We start from the raw sequence: 18,441 nt of genomic DNA, 5'->3' as shown, positions 1-18,441 counted from the left end.
TTTTGTTGTGATATTGTTTTGCCATCTTTCACCTTCTTTAATAAAAACATTGAGAATTCTTTGTTGTTTGTTTTACCCAAAATAATATTTACCAAAGAGAAATGTTACGTGTTCTGCTGTTAGTCGAGCGTCTTAGCTCAAGACTCCTCTTAGGTAAATAGTTAATAAAGTCGAGGCTGTAGTTGCTCAGCTGACAATTTGTTTCCAAATAATTTCATCAGCAATTTTTGCTATTGTGGGTCATGTTGTTGCGCTAAGTTGGGGCATTATGATAAATTAATTCAGAATGAAAAAGAGATTAAAGAAATTACGTGTCTCTTAAAATTTTATGCATAATTGGAAAGTAGTAAATTTGTAACACTGACGTAGTTTTTGATTATGGTAATAATATGCTTTATGAATTTCATTCCAATGTAATTATAAATAATAGATTTATGTGACGCAAGGATCAGAAACCTCTCGAAAATATGTTATATATTTTTATATAAAAAATGCAATAAAGTGTAATAAAAGCAAGAAAAAACGTTAACTTAGCTTGCACCAAAGCTATAATACCCTTCAAAAATACAAAATATGGCATAAAAGGACTTTATTTTGAATGTCTAGTTTGTATGTGAGCTACATACTTGTATATCCTTAAGTAATGCGATCTGAATAATTTATTCGAATATTGTACCGCTGCTTTGGGCAATAATCCATGCCAAATTTCCTCAAGATATCTCAGCAAATAAACAAGTTTTCTATACAAGGACATGATTTCGATCGTTCAGTTTGTATAGCAGCTATATGCTAAAGCGGTGAGTTAAGTTCGGTGCCAAAAAATGAGAAGCTTTTTGATAAGAAAAGGGTATGTGCAAAATTTAAAATCGATATCTCAAAAATAAGGGACTTCGCGTATATACAGACAGACGTACATGCCTATATCGACTCAGCTCGTTTCTTTTGGGCGTTACAAACTTCGTGGCACACTTAATTTGTTCAGTTCTATAATAATTTAGTTTATTAAAAAGCAACATGAAAAAATTATATAAAAAACAAGTAAGGAAGGGCTAAGTTCGGATGTAACCGAACATTTTATACTCTCGCAAGGTCAAATGGTATACTCGTTTGAGATTTCTTTGTGGATTGACTGATATTTTCGGTAGAAGGTCAACTATAGGCACTGGGGTCCACATATTCAGTACCTAGGGGCTTGAACAGTTTTGGTTCGATTTAGAAAATTTTTGGTCACAAGGTGGCATACTTTAAACGTATTATTCACGCAAAGTTTTACGCCGATATAATCATTGTTGCTTGATTTGCATAGTGGAAAGTGAAAGAATCAAGTGGTATTTAAAATGGTGTCATATGGAAAATAGGCGTGGTTGTAATCCGATTTCGCCCATTTTCGCACTATGACATAGAAACACGAAAAGAACGTTACGCACCGAATTTGGTTGAAATCGGTTAAGCAGATCTCAAGATATGGGTTTTCACCTAAAAGTGGGCTGTGCCACGCCCACTGTCTAATTTTGAACGCGGTTCCTATAAAGTCATCTTATACCATCTCAGAGATAAAATTTAATGTCTCTGGCGTGTTTAGTGCTTGATTTATCGCGCTTTTAGTAGTTTTTAACAGTACCGTTATATGGGGAGTGGGCGGAGTTGCCACCCGATTTCAACTATTTTCACACCGTCAATAGAAGTGCTAAAAACATTTGCTTCCAGTGAATTTTGTTAATATAGCATTAGCGGTTTAGGAGATATGCACATTAAACCTATTAGAGGCGGGACCACGCCCACTTTAAAAAAAAAATTTTAACTGCAGATGCCCCTCCCTAATGTGATCCTGTGTACCAAATAACAGTCTTGTATCTTATTGCGGAGCTTAGTTATGGCAAGTTATTTGTTTTTGATTAATGGCGTTTTGTGGGCGTGGCAGTGGTCCGATTACGCCCATCTGCAATACCAACCGTCTCACGGTACCATGAAACATGTCTACCAAGTTTCATAAAGATATCTCAATTTTTACTCAAGTTAGAGCTTGCACGGACGGACGGACAGACGGACAGACGGACGGACAGACGGACGGACGGACAGACAGTCACCCGGATTTCAACTCGTCTCTTCATCCTGATCATTTATATATATATAACCCTATATCTAACTCGATTAATTTTAGGTGATACAAACAACCGTTAGGTGAACAAAACTATTATACTCTGTAGCAACAGGTTGCGAGAGTATAATAAATTAATGAATGAATAACTAAAATATAACATAAACAAATAAGTAATGATCTTCTGGCAATTTATGTATTCCATTCCAAAAGATCAGCGCCGGCAAGGGCGGCCAAGAATGAACCAAGCCATTTTTTAGTACCATGTTCTGATGTGAAACGTATTTCAGTGAGGGCGTTTTACATCAACCGGAACCGAATGGTTGTTAGAAGAGACAAGGTCTGAGTTATAAGGCGGTTGAGGCAAAACTTCCCAGCCGCTAATTTCCCAATAGATTTTATCTGGGCTTGCAACATGAGGCCGTGCGTTGTCAAGATGGAAAATTATTGCCTCTTATCTAGTTGCGAATTCCGGACGTTTTTCGGCTATCGCTCGCTTTAATTTGATGAGTAGCGTTCCCAATTTATAGTTTCAATCGGTTTTAAAAACTCATAATAAAGCACGCCGTTCTGATCCCACCAAATACAGAGCTTTACCTTCACATCATAGATATTTGGCTTTGCTGTTGATTTGGCTATTTGGCCAGGTTTCAAATATTATGTTTTGCGTTTAGAGTTGTCGTAATGGATCTATTTTTCATGACCAGTAACAATCTTATGAAAAACGACTTTTTTTGTAGCGTTCAAACATGCAAAATTGTCTTTCAACGCTGGGGGCACTTAAAAATGCCAAATGCAATCAGCTTACATCGAAGCAGATAGTTTGCAGACTCATAAAGTTTAAGCACTCTACAACTCATCAATGAATGTCGAACTCGTTATTTTAATCAAAATTTTGCTTGCCTTATTGTAGTGGATAATTAAAAAAAAGTACATAAGAAATAATTCAAATACTCATTTAATATACTATTTAACTACAAACATTTATATATATTCAAAAAATCTTAATAAATAAGGCTTTAAATAAGAATTAACCCAGATTTATTTACTTGCTTTTGCCTTCCATTGCTTCATTTTTGTCTAACCTCTTGTTTTTCGCATTCTTAGCAGTTTAGCATGTTTTAATTAAAGTGATAGGTCAAGTGTTCTCGGCACACAATATGTTATACAAGTATTTTTATAATCTCTATATGCTATAGTTGTCCGATATGGCAGCTTCGACAAATGAGCAGCTTCTTGACGAGAAAAAGACGGATATAAAATTCAGATCGATATCTCAAAAACTGAGGGAGTTTGCGTCCAGGTGTATAGACTTGGCTATATCGACTCGGCTCGTAACGTTGATCATTTATATACTTGTATGTATATACTTTATATATCTTCGAGGTTTCCTTTTGTGTATTAAAAACATCATGGCATATTTCGTATACTCTGTTCAGCGTATAAAAATTAATTTGCCATTCATTGTTAAACGTACTGTAGCATCTACCAGTGATTTCTGTTAAAGTTTCTATAAAGTTCTTAAAGCCTAATTGATAAGTCTAACTGAAACTTTTTGTGTACGCAAGATCGTTCATCATTTTTTTATGCATTCCGCACAGTATCTCACGAGGCGGCGGGATCATAGCGAATATCATACCACCGGACATAATTGCTAGGGAAATCAAAAGAGTTTAGGGTAGATCCAAAAGTATAGGAGCAACTAACGGTTACAGAGCGGAAAGAGACGCAGCTACGAAGGGAAGATGGACCCATAGAAATTAATAGCGGAGCGAGTCGAAACTGGTGTGGTCGAGTGAGAATGTGGCCTGCGATAGTTCTGCAAGAATTTCGAAGATGGGCCTGAAAGGCGTGACTCGCGAGCCGAATGCCTAAGCTTGGCCTTTCGATGTAATGCCTAACGGCAGTTCTGTGGGCCGTATACAAGTACTGATGATAGAGTTAAGGGTTTAGCACGTAGGCGCGTTGTTCCGCTAATCTAGATGGGCGTAGTCCCGAATGAGGTGCACTCTTAGTGGGCAATTCGAATCGTGCATATCGTCCTCAAAAATGATATCTTGGAAAATTCGCCCCCCCGAACAGAAAAAAATTTCTTATGCATAGGGCTTATAAGTTTCACGGTGTGCATGTGTTAGTTTCTACGCTAATTCTTTCAATGTATTGAAGTTTCGGTAGAGAAGTAATATTTAATTTTTAACTTCCCGCTAAGAAAATTGAAAATTTTCTAAAAATCGGGAAGATATTGGTTTCACCCCATTTTGCAAAAATCGAGTTCTCAACAGATCTCGACGTTTTGAGGGTCGAGGAAGCTTCCCCGAACATTTCTACGATGATGTCCGTATGTCTGTATGTATGTGTGTGTGTGTGTGGATGTATGTGACCCTCTTATAACTTTTAAACGGCTCAACCGATTTGAATAAACTAAACGGCATTCCAAAGGGTTTCATTGCACTTGAATTTCGTGTGAGTTTGGACCCAATCGGACCAGTAGATTTTGAGAAATCTCAAAAATAAAAAATCGAATACCAAAAACTAATCAGTTCTAAACCTTGAAGAAACACATCGTTTGCCGCAAACCGGGTCGAAATCGGTTGATTTACTTGCTAGATATCGAAAACGAAAAATTTCGAAGAGCTCAAAAGCAGTGAAAAAAGCGAAATTTGAACGTTAGCGTATGAAATTAGAGGGAAGTTGCAGGGATGGCCCTTGAGGCCAACCGTTTTCCACATTTTTTTTTTTTTTTTGGAACAGAGTTTTTTTGTCCTACTGCACTTTCTTACATGTTCATATATATGTAAATAAATATGTGTACATTTATGTACATATACTATATATATTATTTTTATTTCTCTAGTTATTGTTTATTTTTCTGACATGCCTTTTGGCATTAATCTGCACTTTTATTAAATATGTAAAAATTTATTTACAACAAAGCTCGCTGCACTGCATACAAATATATATGGTATACATATGTGCATATGGTATGTATGTGTGTACGATTTCTTATTAGTACAATGATAACAGAATATCATTATAAACAAATAAATTAATCTGAAGTCATGTTTATATAATAAATGGGCTTGGCCAGATGTCAATGGGCAAAGATTTTTTGATTAAGAATATTATTATTTATTATTCTTATTAAAATACTTGATAATTAAAATAAAATTTTTGCAAAATAAAAAAAATAAATAAATTTAATATTTTATATTAAAGAAGTAAAAAACGATTTTAAGTTTAGTAACACAGGAATGATGCCTTATACAATACATAAAATACATAACTTCATATATAAATATATACAAAATATTACAATTATATGCATATCGTTTACTATGTATCCATGTACAGATTAATCCACTCTCCTTCTGAAATATTCTTCGGATATATGTACATAATGTAATATAAGTAGTATATAGTAATATTTATATGTAAAAGTAGTTTCCTTTTATTATGCCACACTGTCTGCTGGATAAGGATAAAAGAAAATAGACGCTAAAAACATAAATACTCAGAATTCAAAATTTATTTATTTATTTTATAAATAAATATATTTTTTATTTGTTGCTAAAAAAATATTTTGATTTTATTTTTGTTTTATTGATTTTTGTTTTGTTATAGAAATATTTTCATTTATTTAATTTAATTTTATGTTTTTAATATATATTTTCATTTCTTATTTTTTTAATAATTACTTTCATGTATTTTTTTTGTTAAAAAAATATTATTAATTTGTTTGTTAAATAATTTTTTTTTTTTTTTTAATAAATATTTTTAGCTTGCCTTCTATATTTTATTTACTCTTTTATTATACAGTTTTTTGTTTACCTTTCCGTCGTTTTACTCTATTTTATGGATGCAATGATTTCAAATAAATTTAAAAACCTCTTCCCTAACGTATATTTACTTTCCACGTCGTTTGATTTGAATTTTTCAAAAGCTTCATCGTTTACTTATCATTATGTACCAACAAAGCTTTCAATGAATAACTATTGCTGCCTAATAAATAATTTTTCGTTGTACTATAGTATAAGTATGTTTATTGACAATTTATAATTGTGTCCTCGATAGTATAGTGGTCAGTATCCCCGCCTGTCACGCGGGAGACCGGGGTTCAATTCCCCGTCGGGGAGAAATAAAATTATTATTTTTTATTTGATTTTTTTTTTGCAATTGATTTTTTGTTATATATGATATAATGTAATTTTTATATGTATATGTGTAAAATATAATAAATTAAAGTTATTGTATTGAATAAAAAAATATTATTTCAAATGAGTGAATTTTTTTATTATCTTATCCAAAAATATATTTTGTAGAAAAATATTATATTATAAACATATATATTTTCATATAAAAGGTAAATAATATAAAAAAGTTTTGAATTATTTTCTCCAATATTTTACTTTCCTTATGCACCACTTTCCTACTAGAGAAGCAATAAGCTTAATAATAAGTGATTTGGAGGTATGCTGCCGAGTTGACAGTCTTTGCCCGGATACAAATTTGAGCCCGTTTCGTGTACGTACACCCGACTGTCGTAGCAACGGTATTTTTTTTTTTATGGTTTTAAGCTGCAAAGGGAGATATTTTCAGACCTTTCATCTCTTTCTTAAACTCGATTTAATATAAAATAAATGTTTAAATTAATTATATTTAAAAACAAGAAAAAACGTTAACATCGGTTGCACCGAAGCTATAATATCCTTCACAAATACGAAATATTCCTTACAAGGATCTGAACAATTTATTCGGAGGTTGCACCATAGGATTCTATGCATAATTTCTTAAATATATCCCGTCAAATGAAAAGATTGTCCATAAAAATATTGGGTTCCGATCGTTCAGTTTGTATGGCAGCTATATGCTATACAGGTCCGATATCGGCGGTTCGGACAAATTAGCAGCTTCTTTGGGAGAAAAGGACGTGTGCAATCAGATCGATATCTCAAAATCTGAGAGACTATTTCGAAAATATACAGATGGACAAGGCCAAATCGACTCAGCTCGACCCTGATCATTTATATACATATACATGTATATATTTTAAAGTTCACTGACGTTTCTGTATGGGTGCTACAAACTTCATGGCAAACTTAATATAGCCTGTTCAGGGTATAATAATCCAACTCAAATACATAAGTGGTTCTACCTAAAATTGACAAAAATGTATTTTGAAACTTAGTTTTTAAATATTTAGTAGTTGGTGTTATAAAAAAAATCCAATTTAATTTTTAGTTTTTTCCAATTTTTATTAAGACAAGAAGCATACATATACATACATTTACATATAGAAATATAAGCAGTTTAAAATTTATAGAAATATTCGATTATGTTAAAAATCGAGTGTCAAATAAATTATCATCCATTTATCAATTTATAGGTGGACTAATCTTTGTATAAAAGTAATGTTTCATAAAATAAAATCATTATATAAAACGCCATATATGTATACAGCACAAAACTTCACCAAAAAATTATTCAAATATTTTTTGAATACAAAAATTTAACAATTTCATAACTATTACTGTGAAAGTTTAGATATTTTGTGGGTATTGGTATTTCATTGCTTAAAATTGCTCTAAATTATTTCTGAAAACAACCTCAGCCCACTTATAAGTCCCCAAGCTATTAGCTACATACTTGTAGTATAAAATTTTGTTGACAATAATTAGTTTGTATTGCGTTTTTTTTTTTACTTTTACACTTTATAAATGTTGTATACAAAGAACTAAATATACAGCATAGCACAAATAAGCCTACAAGCAACGAACTAGTATGTATGTATATGTACATATGTATATATGCAAATACATGTTTTTAAAATTAAGCTATATTCTATAGGCTTAAAAATTAAGGAAATTGCGTCTTATAAAATCTTCGTTAAACATAATAATTTCAGTTGTTTATAAATGCTATAAAATCGAATTTAAAATATATAGGCTTTATGTCACTCTTAAAACATGCAATTGACTTTTATGAACATACATATGTATACAGTTAGGTAGTGCGCACAACAATAAACTTAAGCTAAAAGTAAACAACAAGCTTTAGGAAAACAATTATAAGAAATTGCGTTGGTAAAAATTACATATCCTCCGTTTCGGACATTTCCAAGTCGGAGTCATCGAAGTCGATGATCTAAAAAAAAAAACAAAGTTTATTAAATAGAATTTTTCTTTTAATAATTTAAATTTTAATTTTTATAATGATTTCTCTTCATTTTACACCCACCGTGCTATCCAATGCCTTAAAATCAGAGATGCCAGTCAAGTCTTCTAAATATTTGGCCGTTTCGAAAGCTTTGAATAAAAATGCATTCCCTTGGGCGCGATATTCCGCAGTTATTTTCTGCGAACAGCAAAAGTGTGAAATATTCAATACATACATACATAGACATATGAACATTTAATTATTTATACAATTACTTACTTCCGAACAAGCAATGCACTGAGAGAATTTCTGCGTTGCCGGCAAAATGTTTTCGAAATTGCTCAGCTGCCCACGTATCGAGTGCGGTATGATGCCGAGTAGCCCCTCTGGCTCTTTGCTATTCGATTGACCGTTAGCGCAGTAGTAGGCGGGTGCGCGGTCACGTAGTGGATGCTGCAGCAGTGACACCAACAATTCAACTGCATAGCTAGCGGCAATACACGATACACCTGGTCGTGTAACGGTACATTGCTGATCCAATGTGCGATCCTTGAGCGACTGGAGTTGAAAAAATATTTGGAATGATAATTTAAAATATAATTTGAATTTATTTGGTTTAAAGTATAACTAGTTATATGCAGCATATAAACAAGCATATTTAACTAAACATTACAGCAGATAGATTTTTTGAAATTGTCTTTCGACAATATTTAGACGAAGTTTTGATGATGATCCCATATACAAGTTTAATCTCAACCGTTCCTCAATCACTGTTTCGGAACTGTAAACAAAGTGTTTCTTGGATACTATCGCCAACCAACATCAGAAATCTGAATGCTAACTTGCGGTTATCTTCTTTTTTAAAGCAAGATGTTTCTACAATTTTTGCTTTCTGTGGAGAGATGGGTGACTCCCTTATCAGTTTACAGCTGAAGGATCCTACAAGTTTTAAGCTGGATAGACTAATGGATTAATGAGAATTTACTAGTACCTGTCAAGGGGTAACTACCTTTTTAGAGTCACTAGACGACTGGAAACAAGACCACACTACTTTGACTAGAACTATTCAAAGAACGCTGAGCTCGTTGTTCTCCTCTGCAAACGCAAAAGAAAATGTCGGTTGATTTAGTGAAATTATTGTTTTAGGTGCTTATATTTGCTAAGTAGCTTGAACATGTCCAAAAAGCGGCTCTCATCGACATTTCCAGCGCACTGCGCTTAATGCCAATTAACACGTAGCACTCGTGGACATTGCCGGCAGGTATATTGCTGCATAGTGCGCTCTTAGGCTCAGGAAAGCTGGGTATATGAAGGAGTCCAAACAAAGACACGCCGAAATTCTGAATGTTGAGTTTTCTGAAAGGAGCTCTCCGTCAATCTTAGCTTTAAGCTACCGGAGCACTGTAGTATTTTAGGCATAAGGAGCTGCTATTAAATTGCCGGTAGACGAACTGCTACGAAGTAAAACCTCTTTCTGTGATGTGAGCAATTATTTCGACAGCAAAGCGGCAATACTAGCGCTAGTCTAGCTAATCTAGTCAAGGAGTGTCTGTACTCACTAAAACAAACAACAAGCTACTACATCATCAGACTTGTTTAGGTACGTGGTCATAACGGAAACACTGGCAACTACAAACCCGATGAGCTAGCCAAAAGGGGCACCCTTGCCCCGCTCGCATCGGAATGGGACCGAGCTTGTCTTGTCGGGCGCTAGTTGTCAAAGCCTTTGCAAGACTGAGGTTAAACATCACGGCAGTCTTACCTTTGGCGAACCCGAAGAGTCTAGTCTCAAAGCCCCTTGTCAATTTTTAAGGGTCGTATGATGTATTAAATATGAGTTATAGTTACCACAACGGACCGGCGTTCTAAGTTGTCCAAGTGAGATTTCTGTTAGGATCGATCTCTTAACCTAACTTTACAAGAAATGCAAAGGCTGTTCTGAAGAAAACCTCTGCGAAAGGTAGGGACCAAAAGTTACAATCCAAAATTTTTAGAACTTTTTTCTCGGGCCTAAACTTCTAATGAAATAAACTCTTCTCATGAATTCCCGTTTATATGAAAGACATATATGCAAATTCTTAGATTTAATATTTTGCAGTTCTTCCATATTTTGTTACTACAAGCAATCAACTATTTAAAATTGCTGATAGAAATATATCAGAATTACTTTGATATTTAAATAAATTAGTTTTTCAAAACTATCCACTACTAACTACATGGTATGGTCTCTTGGTTAACAGTTAAGCAGAATGACGTGTCACTAATATTTATGCATTTGATTGCCATTTGTAAATGTTTAGTATGAGTGACTATTGTTTGTTTGTTTTGAGTGCAAAAGTGTCCGGTGAGCACAACTAAAATGTATAATCTAAAGACAAAACAGTGAGAAGAACGATGTGGCACTCATATCAAACGGTGAGTAACATAGCAATGAGTTAATAAATTGCTAAGCTGCTTAAAAAGAGCCAAAAGAGACAATTGTTAAATGTGACGTAAGAAGAAACAAGTTTCAAACAAACAAACAAAAAAATAATAATAAAAACATACTATTACAAAAAGTGAATTAATTGGAGATGTTACAATTGGTGGGCACGCACAACACGCAGGCCGCAGACAATTGCAAATATGGTATGTTCAAATGGCAAAAACTGCCTGCGGTGTATTTTTGTGTAAATACGCGAAAAATAATAATGAGGAAGGTAATAATGTTTCCATACTTAATTTCGTATGCAGTCGCTTTGGGTCAAGCGAAACTATTGCGACTCAGAACACATTGACTGGCGCGCTTGTGTTGACTGCAGTCGCTATCGAAGGTGCTGCTACGTGGAATTTGCAAGCATGCGATTGAGAAGCGAATACCGGTGGGAAAATGGGAAAACAAAAAACGTGTGTTTTAATATCTGTTTTGTGGAAAAGTATGTAAATAAATAAAGCTGGTGAAACAGCTGAGTATTTTTATGAGGGCAGAGTGTAACAACATTAGCAACAGTTGTGTGTGGAGGTTGATTGAAGCAGGGTTAGAAGCTGATACTAAGTTGTGAGAGCAAAAAAAAAACTAAATAAAAAGCAACAAAGAATAAAAAAAAAGTATAAATAAAAATAAGTAAAAAGTTAAACAAGAATATAAAAAATAAAATTTAATCGAAAATACAACATTTAATACAAAAAAATTTGCCGCAACTCTAAAGAATACCAGCAACTGTTTATTCAATGATTAGATAAAAGTCAAAACAACAACAACCATAAGTCAGAGCGCAAAAGTTACACATACGCGTAGTGGCGACTACACATACTGCAATAGCAGCAAGTGAAACATTATCAACGTTAAAGCAGATACTTAGACAGATACGTACAAAGTACATATGTATGTATATATATATGCCCATACAAGTATTAAAACTTTAAAATATCTAGGCAATACGCTGATAATATTCGCGGTTTTTACCTTTCGTAGTTGATTATTGTCATTTGCCAAGTGTGGCCGAAGCCGTTTTGTGTTGTGATAACGTGCGGGTTTACTTATAACCATAATACCATAGTAGAAGCAATACAAATTATAAAAAAAAAAAATTTAATAGTTTTCACACCAGTATTTAATATAAGCAAAAATGTTAACAGAATTTGCTGGCAATTTGGCACACCACCTGGAATTTGGACATGCCTTGGAGATCGTGGCGAAGACCATAGACAGCGCCTCAAGGTAAGCGGCAAGTGTGCTTGCTCCAGTTCAACGTATGTTCATATTTATGTATGTATGCATAAACAATCGACTATTTCAGTTAGCTGACACGCATAGTTTTCGGCAAACATGTATATTTTCTCATACGAATTTTAATTTCTTGAATATTTTTCGTAATTATAAATAAATGTTTAAATTAAACGTGCTTTCAAAAAATTTGTAAAGGCATTTACTATCAGCGATGAGCAATACGCTAAGTGACGTGTTAGATAAATACATACAAACATTTGTGAGCGTTTAACAAAATTAGTGATAGTGTAATCTACTTTAATAATAATGAATAATCAACACTGATTATATACATATTATTGATTTTATTGACCGTAAATATTTGAATTTATAAATTTAAAGGCATGAGTGATGTTTGGATTGATATTTACATATTTTTGCTCGCATCTACCATAAAGTAAAAACCTTATTATATACAAGTCACAAAAATAATAAAAAATATAGTTAATTAATTTAACTTGCAGCATTTAGAGTTTTATAAATCCGTTTTAGATTCAGTTTATGGAATAAAATCATAATTGTGTTATTACCATAATTTGAAAAAACATAAAAATTATCTATGCAATGCTATAAAAATATTTGTGTTTCAAATCGAGAGCGCCAATTGGAACGAAACGTGTAACGACTCTCTCTCCCATTCTCTATCTCTCTCTGTTGCAGAATAATAAACAACTCTTACAAGACTCAGATAATTAATAAATCAATTCTACTAAAGTAAAACCCCTATCCCTTCAGTCAGTCCTGTTCATCACTTGGAGCTTCAGTTAATTACACAAATATCATACTTAGTTAAGCGTTACAACAACACCAAACAATAGAGCTCAATATTACTGACAGCAGGTAATAAGCTACTAAGATGATTACACCTCTTATTTTCTAGATTGTTGTAACAGAAATGGATCGGGTTTGATTTGAACTTTATTGCATAAGTTCCAAATAGAGAATATCTAATTCAGGCGCTCAATAATACTGTCATCTCTTAACTAACCATCTTAAAAGCCCTTTCGATTAGAATGCATAAAGTTTAGGTGATTGGTAATTTGTAGTATATATTTGGGCGCATTTATAAAAAATATAAGATTGAGAGGCCAACTCAAAGTAAGATGCTTACTTAAAAATCTGAAGTAATGCTACTACTAAATATAACCGTTAGAAAGTTGAAAGAAGTCGATTGTTTATAAATATATGCAAGTGTATGTAACTACCTAAATCGTGCAATTTTTATACTCTCGCAACCTGTTGCTACAGAGTATAATAGTTTTGTTCACCTAACGGTTGTTTGTATCACCTAAAACTAATCGAGTTAGATATAGGGTTATATATATATAAATGATCAGGATGAAGAGACGAGTTGAAATCCGGGTGACTGTCTGTCCGTCCGTCTGTCCGTCCGTCCGTGCAACCTCTAACTTGAGTAAAAATTGAGATATCTTTATGAAACTTGGTAGACATGTTTCATGGTACCGTGAGACGGTTGGTATTGCAGATGGGCGTAATCGGACCACTGCCACGCCCACAAAACGCCATTAATCAAAAACAAATAACTTGCCATAACTAAGCTCCGCAATAAGATACAAGACTGTTATTTGGTACACAGGATCACATTAGGGAGGGGCATCTGCAGTTAAAATTTTTTTTAAAAAAGTGGGCATGGTCCCGCCTCTAATAGGTTTAATGTGCATATCTCCTAAACCGCTAATGCTATAATAACAAAATTCACTGGAAGCAAATATTTTTAGCACTTCTATTGACGGTGTGAAAATAGTTGAAATCGGGTGGCAACTCCGCCCACTCCCCATATAACGGTACTGTTAAAAACTACTAAAAGCGCGATAAATCAAGCACTAAACACGCCAGAGTCATTAAATTTTATCTCTGGGATGGTATGAGATGACTTTATAGGAACCGCGTTCAAAATTAGACAGTGGGCGTGGCACAGCCCACTTTTAGGTGAAAACCCATATCTTGAGATCTGCTTAACTGATTTCAACCAAATTCGGTGCATAACGTTCTTTTCATGTTTCTATGTCACAGTGCTAAAATGGGCGAAATCGGACTACAACCACGCCTACTTTCCATATAACACCATTTTAAATTCCATCTGATTATTTCACTTTCCACTATGCAAATCAGGCAACAATGACTGTATCGGGATAAAACTTTGCGTGAATAATGCGATTAAAGTACGCCACCTTGTGGCCAAAAATTGTCTAAATCGAACCAAAACTGTTTAAGCCCCTAAGTACTAAATATGTGGACCCCAGTGCCTATAGTTGACCTTCTACCGAAAATATCAGTCAATCCACAAAGAAATCTCAAACGAGTATACTATTTGACTTTGCGAGAGTATAAAATGTTCGGTTACATCCGAACTTAGCCCTTCCTTACTTGTTTATTAATTATTAGCATAATTAATTTGCTTTAAGATTTCAAATCAATTTGTCGACTGCCAAATCGGTGATAGATCCAAATGCCGACATCGGTTTGCGCTTCGCTTGCTCCTTTCGCAAGGATATAATTGTGCGCAATGCACGTATCGGCGGCGTGTGGGGTGAGGAGGAGATACATGACATTGAAGGACATTCATTGCAGAATCCCATTGAGTCGGGAGAGTTTTTCGTAATTTACATACTCGCTTGTGAGGAGAAATTTCACATAGCGATCAACAATCGACCCTTTTGTACATTCAGATATCGCATGCCACTCCAATCGTTACGCAGCATCGAGATAAGCGAACAGATACAGGTGATTAAGCAGGTGGATCATCGCGCAGTCTTCCCATATCCCTGGCCGGCTATACAATCATCCGATTTCGGGAAGGCGTTCAGTAATGATTCATCGATAATGTTTAGCCCAGGCCATTTAATTGTGATAACCGCACGATGTTTTGATAATAAGAAGGGTCAATTTATAATTAAATTTTTGGACAGCGACACGAAACGTGAGGAGCTGCATTTCAGCGTGCGTTTCGATCAGAAAGCCGTTGTGCGCAATTCAATGAATAAGGCCTTTGAGTGAGTCTACTAAATTTTATAAAAATTTATAAATTTCTTTTAAAAATATACATTCTACATATCGACATAGATTTGGACAGGAGGAGCGCCATGGCGGTTTTCCATTCGTCTTTAATCAGCAATTCAAGCTTGCCATCGCCTTTACAGAGCGCGAATTCCTCACCGCAGTGGATGGCTATAACTTCTGCAGCTATGCCTATCGCACAACAAATGTATTTCAAAATCTTGTCGGCTTCAAGGTTACATGTATAAATGGTTTGCATATGCATGTGACGGGTGTGGACCACTTGCAAATGGGTGATCCCTCTTGTACGGGTTTCGAAAAGTATTCAAAGCACGACTACGAATGTGCTTAGCACCAACATTCCGTATGCCAAATTTTCTTGTCGCACACATTCAATATAAGCATAAATATTTTTTGTACAAAACTATTAGTTATACCAAATATTTCAAATGCGAAATAAAAATTATCTACAAATAATATATATTTTTTTGTTATTATACTCACATTTCCTGGCGCTGTGACATCGTTGCAGAAGTAACAACCCAAATTTGTACCACCGATACACTTCAAATCACCAATATCTATTGCTTGTGCGGCATCGCCAGCTGCTTCATTGCCTTGCGAACCGGCACCATGACGCATCACCAAGTAGCTGTCAAAGCCTAACGCGGCATTAATAACTATCTGTAAAGAAAACAAACACAGGTAAAAAGTGAAATTCTCATCAGAAATTAAGCATTCTGTACGAACCTTTTGAAAAATAGTGCCCAGCAGTGTGGGCAGCCAACGGCTCTCGCGTGAATCGGTCAACAAGAAAATAGCATCATGTTCTTCTACTAAACTTTTGATAGTATTCAAATCCTCATTGATTTCTTGCTCCATCGATGCGCCTATGGTATGACCTGGCATGGGTATTTGCATGACATGCCCTGTGGAGGCCTGTAAATGAAATATATAAAATTACAACTATAAACACCACTTGTCTACTAATTTTTACGCACAGCAGTTGGATTGATTTCTTGCACACGTTTGGCCGCCGTAACCGCCTTCATTGCGTTGCCTGCAATGGCATCTGCGTGCGTGTACAGCGTTTGTCGCAATGGATTTGAATAGCTGACACGACCATTATCTAGAAACGTTAAATGTTTAAAGCCCCAAGCGAGTAAATTACGCGCCACATTACAGCCGAGAGTGCCGGCGCCAAACAGTAAACATTTTGTATTCGCAATTATATCTAAATTCAAATCAGGCACTAAACGCCATTTCATCAGTTTCAAATTCAAGTTTATGGCACTTTCGACTAGACTGAAAATTATAAAAAAAATGTATATATTTTAAATTATTTTTGTTTTACCATATGCAAAGCTTACATTTTAGGATCCATGCTGTCTCGCATCGACACCATACGTGGACCCATTTTGTTATTGCGGTTGGGTTCCCAACCAACGAATGGCGTATCCTCATTAAAACTCACTGGTTCCGTTTGCTGCACGGTCCAAACGAGGCTTTTGCCACATTCATTTTTGCTATTGTAGCGCAAGCCCAAAAATCTCACCGTTTTACCAACTAAGCTGGGACTGTATATATAAACACATAACATAAAAATTAGAAATATTAATGAGATCAGGCTTAAATTTAACTAACCATTTGTAAAAAATGTACGCCGCATATACACGCATCAACCATGAGGGATGCTTGTATTCACTGGGGTCGGCGAAGCCAAAATAAAGTTCATCACATTGCTCTGCTAATACCGCATTGTTTGCAAGTAAATCTTTCAGAGTATATATAGTATCCTTTTCGTTGCTTTTGACTATAAAAAAATTGGGCTTTTGTGCTTGACTTTTTAGTAAGCTTTCTAAATGCAGCAGTTCTGGAATGTCAGACAAAGACTGTGGTGAGGAACCATTTTCTACTTTTAGTGTTGGTGTTAGTGGACAAGGAAATGCAAACCAGTAGTAGTAATTGTAAGTAGTTAGATCCTGTAAGGGTATAAATGTACATTTAAACAAAAAATTAATTAAAATAATATCAAATATTACACTATGATATAATAATTTTCAAAAGATAGGGATAGATAGAGGAATAAAACAATAAATTAACCGAAGCTATGATACCGGACATACGGACATTGCTAAATCGACTCAACTAGGCATGCTGGTCATATATATACATATATATATTATATAGAGGCCTGACGTTTCCTTTTGGGTGTTACAAACATCATGGCAAATATTCCTTGATCAGGGTATAAAAATCAGCCAGTTCATTTCTACATATGGCTTGTAAATACAACGGTTGCAGAAATCCACACCGACATCTACAAAAACAAGTGACGTCATAATAATTAAAATTTATATTACCGCAAATGAAAGAACAAAGAATCGCGCAAGTAATTTGGGGTCATCCAGAATACGGTCGTTTCGAAAATCATCCACCAATTGACGCCCCTCTAACCGCAACAACTCATTTTTATCACAAGCTTTGAAGTCTTCAATTGTATTTTTGTTGTACAGCGTACCGAAGGCAGGGTAATATAGTCTTGGCGCCGTAAAGTCGCTGGAATTTGCCAAGTGTTTTATTTACATTAGTAATTGGCGCATAGCTATCATAGTTTATTTTTTTTTTAGCTCATCTCATATGAACTCACCCGTTGAAAGCAGCATAATCTGTTTCTAACAGACATGCCTTTGCGTTGAAATTGGTGTAGTAAGCAAAAATTGGCTTTGGCGCATCCGATAGTCGATCATGGTTCAATTTAATATCAGATAATTTGTGCCAAAATGTTGGATTCACAAAGGATTGCAGTGGCGCGTATTGTAGGACGGTTGTGTCTGACATCGCGTACTAATTTTAGTTATCTGTCACTTTAAGATAACACTTAATTGATAAACTTTCTGTGCTGTTGATAATCCAGCCGTCGTCGTCGTTGGTTTGATCTCAAATATACGTGTGGCTGGAGCAGCTTTGTAAAAATATCGTTCTTTGTGTTTACTCACGCAAGCGTATTTTACGTTTTGTTTATTTCACTTTACTCGTACTGCTGGCGTTTTTTGTGTACACAATGCCAAATCTAGACAACGAGTTACTAAAATCAATATTCTATAGATAAAAGCAAAAAAATATGTATTGTAATCAGTATTTTGCAAATAAAAACACAAACATTTGAAAAACGTATAAAAACTGAAGTCGTCAGCTGATTGAAACAAAGACAAATTGTGCTGCCAGTTATTCTTAATTTCGCGTTTTAACCCCAAAATTACACTTTGGGTGCATATTGACTGAACTATATAAAAAATAAGCATTAATTTACTACAAACGTGTTTTTGAAGTAGTTTATTATTATTATTTACTTCAGTAATTCATAATATAAAATTAATATTTTATTTTCCACTTGTAAGATGTGGAAACTATTTTTAGTTAT

General features: G+C 34.5%; 2 protein-coding genes and 1 non-coding gene across 4 annotated transcripts in view; 2 read left to right on the top strand and 1 right to left on the bottom strand.

Moving 5' to 3' along the window:
- LOC106618895 (32 kDa beta-galactoside-binding lectin) overlaps positions 1-15,496 on the top strand; it is a 114,071-nt gene extending 98,575 nt beyond the window's left edge. The window contains exons 1-3 of one of the 2 annotated variants that reach the window (XM_014236834.3): positions 10,966-11,951; positions 14,426-15,013; positions 15,084-15,496. In XM_014236834.3, the coding sequence (XP_014092309.1) occupies positions 11,860-11,951; positions 14,426-15,013; positions 15,084-15,369 (966 nt within the window). In that variant the 5' untranslated portion in view covers positions 10,966-11,859 and the 3' untranslated portion in view covers positions 15,370-15,496. Of the gene's footprint in view, positions 1-10,965; positions 11,952-14,425; positions 15,014-15,083 lie in introns of those variants that run through there. The other variant, XM_070109337.1, reaches the window with a different exon arrangement.
- On the top strand, positions 6,160-6,231 carry TRNAD-GUC (transfer RNA aspartic acid (anticodon GUC)). Its single transcript has one exon. It is a non-coding gene; the product is annotated as a tRNA-Asp (tRNA).
- On the bottom strand, positions 7,325-18,167 carry Atg7 (Autophagy-related 7). The gene is made up of 10 exons (XM_014236832.3): positions 17,668-18,167; positions 17,381-17,576; positions 16,662-16,999; positions 16,388-16,594; positions 16,019-16,322; positions 15,768-15,956; positions 15,522-15,701; positions 8,531-8,809; positions 8,333-8,449; positions 7,325-8,239 (listed from the first exon to the last, which is right to left on the bottom strand). The coding sequence occupies exons 1-10, from the start codon at positions 17,856-17,858 to the stop codon at positions 8,186-8,188; spliced, it is 2,055 nt and encodes a 684-aa protein (XP_014092307.2). The 5' UTR covers positions 17,859-18,167; the 3' UTR covers positions 7,325-8,185.
- Positions 18,168-18,441: the final 274 nt, after the last annotated feature.

The sequence above is a fragment of the Bactrocera oleae genome, chromosome 4 (genome assembly GCF_042242935.1).
Source record: "Bactrocera oleae isolate idBacOlea1 chromosome 4, idBacOlea1, whole genome shotgun sequence".
NCBI classification, from domain to species: domain Eukaryota; kingdom Metazoa; phylum Arthropoda; class Insecta; order Diptera; family Tephritidae; genus Bactrocera; species Bactrocera oleae.
This window is presented reverse-complemented; position numbering and strand designations above follow the sequence as displayed.

Excerpts from the sequence above, each read along its gene's own strand:
- Atg7 (XM_014236832.3), bottom strand. The coding sequence starts at position 17,858 with ATGTCAGACACAACCGTCCTACAATACGCGCCACTGCAATCCTTTGTG. Across the intron at positions 16,323-16,387 it reads GACAGCATGGATCCTAAAAT|TCTAGTCGAAAGTGCCATAA; the intron begins GTAAGCTTTGCA and ends TATAATTTTCAG. Across the intron at positions 15,957-16,018 it reads AAGAAATCAATCCAACTGCT|GCCTCCACAGGGCATGTCAT; the intron begins GTGCGTAAAAAT and ends TTTCATTTACAG.